The sequence below is a fragment of the Pelecanus crispus genome, chromosome 15, assembly GCF_030463565.1.
Source record: "Pelecanus crispus isolate bPelCri1 chromosome 15, bPelCri1.pri, whole genome shotgun sequence".
Classification (NCBI taxonomy): Eukaryota; Metazoa; Chordata; class Aves; order Pelecaniformes; family Pelecanidae; genus Pelecanus; species Pelecanus crispus.
Window position 1 is genome coordinate 4,204,515 of NC_134657.1, and position 9,109 is coordinate 4,213,623.

Here is a 9,109-nt window from a genome sequence, read left to right on the forward strand (position 1 = left end):
CTTGCTCCCCACCCAGTTAAAACAAGCAGAGCCTTATGTCACATCTGTGGCCACATTGACTACACAAGGGCTTGAATTAAAAGGAAATACAGTGTGGAAAATATTACATAAATGGGTCTAAGCTGGGAACAGACAATTTGGAAGGCACAATAAGAGACCGAAACACACAGGGTGGTGCTAATCTCCATTTCCCTAGCTCTGTGTAATCCTGTTATATCTTGATGCATGCAGGCCAAGCTTTAGTTTTAAGAACACACAGAAACAAACCCAGGGGACAATCAGCAGATTTAATGGCCACCCAGCAAGTAATGAATGTGGCACACTCCCAATGAAAAGTTAGGGCAGGATTTAACTTTGAATTTTTATATAAGTTACTGTCTAGTTTCAGATAGAAAACCTCCCTCAGAAAAGTAGATTTCAGTATCTGTTACTGATTTGCAGACCATTCCACTTACTAACTGGTTCAGCATGGTTACTACCCTACAAGGGAATAGTCTAAAGATAGTGAAGCAATGGAGTACATTATAAATTGTACACTAAGTACATTGTGTATTGAAAGAGATATTAGCTATTACGCTTTAACTGAACATACCGGAAGTTCCTGCTCTTTCTTACTGAAGTTTCATGAGCTGCTTGGTTTCTGTGAAACATCTGGCCTGAAGATGATAAGAGCTTCTAGGGAGCAGTTTCCAAGCCACCATGGTATCAGCTGGGTGCTGAGCCTTTTGATGTTCACTTGCAGAACTGCCAACAGTATGATGCCCACTGAGTCCAAGAAAGATACTCCAGCCTATTTAGAGTAGACCTGGAAAGGATGGATACACAATCGTTACATAAAGCAGGAGTGGGACAAAGGAAAGGAAAAAAAAAAAAAGATTACTCTTATGAGCCTTCCTCCCATATAATCAAAGAACTGTTTCAGAATTCCTTTACAAAGAAGAAAGGGAAAAAGAAAGAATAGGGTTTCTCTATTTCCAGCGTGCAAGATAGCAGAAGGTTATTTGTGAAATGATTGCAGAAATGCTTAAAAAACTAAACCAAACTCCATGTTTACAAGCACACCCATGAAATGAAAGTTGAAACAGTAACAACATTGAAAATTTATACCTAATTTTTCGTTGGTATTCAATGAAAATGATAGTGGCATGGAAGTTAAACTGAAAAGCATAGTATGTTGTTTAGCTTGTAAATTCAGACATTAAGAAGAGATCCAACTAATTAATGAAAAAAATTTTTACAATCTCAGTTCTGCACTCAGTTAATCCTGATTTATGCTTTTGTCAGGTAATAAATACAAGATGCCAGAACAGAGTTTGTTTGATTCCATTTGAAATTCAGAATGCAGCTTTCTCAAGTACTATTGTTTGGGTAGGATAATACATTCTTGAGAAAAAACAGCAAAGCAGTATACATTTCTGCCTTCCACATGTGTGCTCCAGGCATCTCTCATCCAAATCAGTATCTACTGCTGAAAGGAAGCTATGAAAATCAGGGATTTTGCTGCTTGTTAATTCTGACATTAAACAATAGAGTAATTTCAGCTTTTCTGAAACCTCTAGTTTGGTCTGTATGTACAATGCAACTCTGCTTACAAAACTGGCATTATGACATTTGTTTCCATTCTAATAATTTTGCTCCCTATGCATGACGTGGCTTATGGGAGAGAGATGTTTATTTTTTAAATAACCAGTAACAGTTTTTCAGGTGAAGGGTAGGTAGATGGAAACGTGAGAGAGAATGGAAAATTTCTGTAGTAGAAGGAAAAAAGGAAGAGAGACACAAGGGTAAGTGTTGATATCAAGCCATTGATCTCAAATGTCCAGTAATGAATTAGGACACTCTTTTGTGGCAGCAGCTCTGTAATGGTCTAAATGCCTGCTCTTGCCTGGTTTGTCCTGTTGGTGACAATGGTTTACCCTTTTTCATTAACAAGCTCACGCTGCATTATACCACAGGACAGCGTGCTGATTTGGGGTGTAAAAATGCTCATTTGCAATGATACAGGAACCCTATTCTCTTCCAAGGATGTGCTACTGATCTATCAATTAAAGGCAAATAGCAAAGAAATTAAGTCTGGCTCACCATGCTACACCAGTGTTTCTCCATCATCACCGACAGCTGGTTCTTTGTATTGCTTGAAACATCTTCCACTTCAACACGATTACAGTTTGTTTTATTGAAGAAGTATGGCATGATAAAACACATGCAACTTGATCTAGAAAAGAAGATACTGGTTTTCAGTCAGTACAAAGTGGTAGTTGCCATCAGTCACAAAACAAAACAGAACAGATGAAATTCCAAGCAATCAGAATAATACAATAATTAAGGTGGAAGACAGCCTCCAGAGATCATCTAATCCAACCCTGCTGACATGTCTGAATATATTGGACACTGTTACTGCTGACATAGCATCAAGCGTTGGAATAATTCATTTAACATTTTCCTTCTGGAAACACCTTTGTGATGAACTTTCAAGGCAATGGGAAAGCAAACAGCTGCTACAGATAATGCATAACTCGGTCGGAATTTTTTTAACCAAATTGTTTATATAGCCTGGATCCAAGGTCCATCTAAACTTTTTTTTTTCCAGGCATCTGTGCATATGAAAAATTATCCCACAATTACACAAATTTTCCATTGGTATCAGAATAGCACTGCATTTTGACTCGTGTCTCAGATAAACGATAACATATAAAATCGCTTGCAAAGCAGAGCCTGCAGCATACAGCTAACCGGCATCATGCTTGGAGTCCTCTTTGCTGTGTTGACTCTGGCAGCTGCAGGTACGTACCCAATTTCAGCATTAGTTTCAAAGGAAAAATGAATTAAAATCTAACAGCAACTTTCCTCTTCTAGGGAAATGAGACATTCTGCAACAAAGCAGAAAGAGATACAGCATAGGCAGTTAATGAAAAAGTTCTCTCAAAACAGTAACTAGGTGCTGTGCTATTCTGTTATTACAGGGGCTTGATTAGCATTACTGCTCTCAGCCTTTAGCAAATTCAAAGTTATTTTACTTAGCTTGAATACACTGAAATATGGTTAATCCACATCAAATTGTTGCATTGGCTAAGAGCTGCATCTCAGCTGACACATGAGAATTTGTTTAAGCCAACTTGATTTGATTCTCTGTCAGAAAAATGAAATCGTTCAAACAGGCTTTATGTAACATTGGTCAGTTTTGACTGATGGCTGTTATCTTCACTTGTATCGCATTAAATCGCAGCCTATATTTGTACCTTGCAATGTTCTGTACAAACACAGTCTATATTTAAAAAAAACCTCTCTCTTACAGACTTTTTTTTTTTTTTTAAACATCCTACTTTTAAAACACACGTCCTATTTTGTATGTCTTCTAGCCTTTGGCTGTGGGGTTCCTGCCTACCCACCTGCTGTGTCTAGAGTTGTTGGAGGGGAAAATGCAAGACCTTACAGCTGGCCCTGGCAGGTTAGTCATTTTGTGCTTTCCCTGGAACAATTAGCTACCCTCACACAACGTGGCTGAATAACACTAGGTCTTACATTTCATGTGATGCATCTTGCCTGTCACATCTTAGGTTTTGAATATTACGTTCTGATCAATCCCAAAGTTTCCAATCTTTTTAAGAAAGCTCTGAATGTGCCACCTCTTGCTGGCTATGCAGGCTTTTGTGTTCTTTCAGTAGTCTTGGGCATCATCCCATATTTAAGCAAGATGGCTGTGAAATTCAGTGGAGCATACAATGCCTACTGGAGCACAGTTATACATGGAGTTAAAAATACATTTCTGAAGCAAATGAAATGCTCTATTTGGGCCAGGCTTAGTGAGAGCTTTCGAAGAAACAACATCCAAAAAAAAAAAAAAAAAAAAATCAAGCTTTTGGATGATAGGGAAGGAGAGAAACCTTTTCTGGGGCCAGGAGTTGGAAACTTGCTGCTTAAAAGCCTCCCACCATCTTCCAGCAGCAAATTGTGTTCTGGGTGCAGGAAGAAAGTGCAACAATGAAAAATCAGTAAGCAAAAATCTGAACCTTACTTGATACATTGATTCTAGGCCTCCCTTCAATACAATTCAAAAGGCAAATGGTATCACACCTGTGGAGGAACCCTCATTGCAACCAACTGGGTGATGACAGCTGCACACTGCATCAGGTAAGGAATGGAGTTAAAGTCTGTACCCAGGAAGCCATGCATGACCAGAGAGAGATGAAGCAAAACCGTATTAATGCCAGTTCTCCCTTTCCCAATTAAGAGCTCAGAGTTTCATATCATATCTTTTGATTATAACTAAGACGTCAGCAGAAGAATGACACCTTTTCATTTTCTTAAAATAAAAGTAGAGGGGAAAAAACCCTCATGTAGTTACCTGAATTATATACTCTTAATTTTCTGTAAAAAACTACAAACATCATTATGTTTTCAAGTTGCTATTAAAATTCGCTGTGTTGCCTGTTTCTATAATATATGTGGTAGTGAGATCCACAGACTAACTAATCAATCCACTCCCTGAAGAAATAATCACAAATGCTTTGAATATACCAGTCATTTTCAGCACGCTCTTCATATTATGGGGCAGTATAACAAAGAAATGATCAGATATGGCTATGCCCTTTCATCACCAGAACTGTTTCCACAGTCAACCTTATTTTGGTTTGGTAGCATATGTCCTTGAATATGTACATACAGTTCTTGGTTATTGTAACATTAAGTTGTAGAAAATGTCATAATATGAAATAAGCAGGATTGGCTGCATGTTATTATAGAAACCCTACATGTTGTATCTCTCACACAGCTATTTATCAGTGAAGCTGTTTATCGCTGTCAAAAAAGCAGCCCAAATTGTTTACTTCATTGAAGAATACGAGCTGAATCCTGCAAAGATTGGAGGCATCTTGAGTTTGTTAATGAAGCCTTAAGCAGGAGTTGACAGGACAGCTTAGAGATGAAATGATTATTAAGCCTAGCACACAATGCTTTGTCCTTAGCAAATCAGCCAGACGTTGGTTCAGCTCCAGACAAATAATGCATGTGATGTGAGATTACAGCCCTAAGGATATTCTTACTGAATATCTCAGGTGGCAAAGATGCAGTGCCTAAGCAGCCAGCCAGCAGCTGCATAACTGAGCGTTAGTCCTTTTCTTGCCCAGTCCTTCTAGGAAATATCGAGTATTTCTTGGAAAATACAACCTAGCAACTGTGGAAGAAGGATCAATTGCACTTCCCCCAGAAAAAATCATTGTCAATGAGAACTGGGATCCACAGAATGTTGCAGATGGGTAAGTTGGTAGCAAGTACTTTTTCAGTTATTAGATGCCGGGCAAAAATCAAACTGCCTGAATCCCACCCACCGTGCATTGTGGCAGCTAAATGCATAAATGTTTAGAACCGCGTATTACAACTTACAGTGGTACTTCTAAATGTTTGCTCATAGATGAGAGTTGAGTCTCCAGTTTGTGCCTTTCCCCCTCAACAGAAGATAAAGAGCTTTCAATATTAATTGCTCATTGATTAATTGTGTTGTCAGATGCCATGTTGCATGTTCATACTTGGGTGGGAAGCTGTTCTATGCAATGATTTCTTTCATACAGTGGAAGGGAATGAATTAATTTATAGAACACTCTTTGGAACCCTCCTACAAACAGCATAAACACGGAGTATTGTTGATCAATGGTATTAATATCTTTGTTGCTGAAGGACTCATGTCCTGCTGCAGGCTAAGGGCATTAGCAAAGAAATCCCCTCAGTTTCTAGGTCCTTGGAGTTAGCCCTAACACGTGCTTGGTTTTGGTGAAAAGAACGTATAAAAGGCAATTCCCAGAAAGCTGCCAGCAGAAAAGTGGACAGTTCTGCAGGGAATAGTCTTCCAGTCCATGGATTTCCCCATTGCTTTGAGGGTGGAGGAATCTTTACTGCTTATGTACCGGCCTCCTTGCTCTCTTGCATCTCTTTTGAATAGGCCAAGTGCTGTATAACTGTTAAGTATTCATGCTACCGTGTCTCAATCTATTTGCAAACCTCTTCACCCCTTCCCCACTCTCAAACGTGTGCATATGACCACAGGTATGACATTGCTTTGATCAAACTCACTGAACACGTCACCTTAAGTGACCACATTCAGCTGGCCTGCCTCCCCCCTGCACAAAGCGTCCTATCATCCAACACTGCCTGCTACGTGACAGGATGGGGAAGACTGCAGAGTAAGTACTTGGACATTTGCAAAACTGTGGAACAAAATCTTTCAGTACTGTCTTCTCCTTTGAGACTGACTGAAAAAAGGCTGTTGGTGGTGCTCAAGATCCCCTCAACCTCAATGTAGCGAGGTAGTTTATCAGGCCCCACTTCACTCATGCAGTATGATTTTTCCCTGCCTTTGAAGTTTATTTTGCTTGTAATGGGGCTAGTAATGCACTAGAGGGCCCTGTACTAAGTTGTTAGAAGCTCCGGTAACACAAATGTTAACAGTGTGCAGACTGGTGAATTTGCTAATCCTAACATACCCCGCTGAATAACTAAAAAGACACATAATGTAATAGATGTAAAGTGAAGAAAATCTCAGATATTTCAGCAGAAGCTTCAGCTCAAGAGGCAATTCCTAGAGTGATAAGTACATTGCAAACTCCTGAACAAAGAGCAGCCCTTTATTTCTCTAACAATGAGATATTTTTAAATGGAATGCAAATTATTAGTAAGTTAAGGCCTTTTTTTTTATATATATAAAATATATAAATATGTATATATAAAAAACAGCGGAGCTAAGGAATGGATTATACAGCTTCTCCTTTAATACCGTCCCTATGGAATTTCTTACCTAGAGGGATAGTACCCAGATCCTGGGAGAAACTTAACAATGCAGTTTTGTTCTTTCTTCAGTGCCAGCTGGTACCATGACTCCTTTGTTTCTATTCCCTCCCAGCAAATGGAGCTCTTCCAGACGACCTGCAGCAAGGCCTTTTGCTGGTGGTGGATTATGCAACTTGTTCCAAGCCTAACTGGTGGGGAAGCGTAGTGAAAACCACCATGGTTTGCGCTGGTGGGGACGGAGTCACCTCCAGTTGTAACGTGAGTCCAGAGAACACCACTCTTAGGGCTTGGTTTCAGACACAAACAGGCCCGATGGGAAGGAAAGCTTAAAAAAACCAAACCCAAGGAGGAACTATTCACACTATGACTGCCATTAACTGTGTTCCCCCTTCCTCCCAGGGGGACTCTGGTGGCCCACTGAACTGCCAAGGTGCTGATGGCAGGTGGGAGGTGCATGGTATCGTCAGCTTTGGCTCTGCTCTTGGCTGCAACTACTACCACAAGCCTTCTGTCTTCACTCGGGTCTCTGCTTACAACAGCTGGATCCAGCAGGTAAGGTTCTAGGTACTTGCTGCTCGAGAATACAGACACTTAGCTATTTCTGAGGTTCTCTCTGATCGACATTTCTGCCACCTACGCAGCGAGCCGTATCACTTTTGATTCAAATGCTACTTTACATACAAGTAACCTCTGTAGACAAGCCCTTATCAGTGCAAAAGAAGTCTCTGCAGGAAAAATAAAGTATCCTCCTCTTAAATAGTTATCCAGATTCTTTTCACTTTTAAGTAAGTCTCGATGTTTAGGAATGCATTCTGCCTTTATACTAGAGCTATATTTATAGTCATAAGGATTTTACTGGTATGACTTCAGAAGCGATTACTCAAATTTGTATTCATCAATAACACTGATTGTTGCAATTGCATCCTAGAAGGCAGCGCATGCTGCTCAAGCCTAGAACATCAATTATTTTTTAATTTAAGATAAACTTTAATCTAAAAAGTGACTGAGAAGCAAAAATCTTATTTCAGTTATTTAAATCCTGCATCTTAGATGCAACATCTACTACTTCACAAATTGTCATATGTCTCATGATCTGATTTTTCACTTGTTTTACATTTTTGTAGGTTATTGCAACCAACTAATCCAAAGAGAACTGGGATGATAGGTGCCGGAAAGGAAAACAGTTTGAATAAAGTCATAAACATAACACCTTCGATCACAAAGAGCTGGGAAATTATGCTTTTAACACCACAAGTATTATACCTAACCATACGGCAATAAACACTATTTTTCGCAAGATGAAAAAAAATGTGTCCCTGTCACTTCTTCCTGCGTACTGTCAGGAGCACGGCCTGTATTTAGTGATAGTGCTGGAGATCTCTTGCAGCCTTTCCCCTGCCTTGGGCTGGAGCTTGCTACCCTCACCTGGGGGAAGATGTGAGCCTGCTGTGAAGAGGCTGGGCAGTAGGAAGAGTCAGAGCCACAGGAACAACTCCGGGGGTAGGGGGTGAGAGAGCGAGGCGCTGGCAGGGCTGAAGGCAGCAGGCAGGCAGCTGTCGGGACCCCCGACTCTGCGAGCGGGACTCACCAGAGCAAGCAGTGGCAATGCCCAGCGGGAAGGCAGCACGGGTGCAAGGAGGTCCACGCAGGTGAGTGTGGCAGCGCTGCAAAATGCTTTTACAGAGAGGTTTTTAACATCCTGTGATCTTGGGACTTAGCAAGGGGAAGGGTAAAATCCTGCAGTGAGTGCCGGCAGCGTCTCTGCAGGCTTATCTCCTTCATGTCCCCGTTACTCATTTTTAAGTCATTCAGATGCCAGTTGAAGACCTCTGAACTGTCACTGTTGGCTGACACACAGACACAAATGGGGATTTTTTTGCAAAGCACAAGCAGAATCACCACCTTTTAGCCTAGTACTACATTAAAGCCCCTATTTATATTTCTTTCATTGTAATAAAAGGTAGGCAGTATAAAATCAAGGTGGATTTTTGTTGTATTTTTCTTTTCCCTCCTGGCACATATTTGGGTAGATTCAAAAGTAAAACGATTGATTAAAAACCGAGGACAAGTGACTCAAAGGTAAGCAGTAGATAGAGTACAGAAAAGATTGGAAGTTTGTTGTGAGAACAGAAATGCATCTGGGTTCAGAGATAAATTTTTCTAGGTTTGCGGTTCCTTTCAGTCAGACATTTTGCAGTTGTTACCTTTGGATTGAAAGTAAATAAACATGTATATTATTAAACATAAATTGTATTAAATAAATAAGAGAAAACATGGCTGTTTATCATCTTCGGGGACTGTACTTTTATTACGTTTCTTCTACTTTACA

The 9,109-nt window shown here is 40.1% G+C and overlaps 1 protein-coding gene across 1 annotated transcript; it reads left to right on the forward strand.

Moving 5' to 3' along the window:
• Positions 1-2,740: 2,740 nt before the first annotated feature.
• On the forward strand, positions 2,741-7,940 carry LOC104025494 (chymotrypsin-like elastase family member 2A). The gene is made up of 8 exons (XM_075721537.1): positions 2,741-2,783; positions 3,360-3,448; positions 4,034-4,131; positions 5,127-5,255; positions 6,040-6,176; positions 6,893-7,038; positions 7,180-7,332; positions 7,905-7,940. The coding sequence occupies exons 1-8, from the start codon at positions 2,741-2,743 to the stop codon at positions 7,920-7,922; spliced, it is 813 nt and encodes a 270-aa protein (XP_075577652.1). The 3' UTR covers positions 7,923-7,940.
• The last annotated feature ends 1,169 nt before the right edge of the window (positions 7,941-9,109 follow it).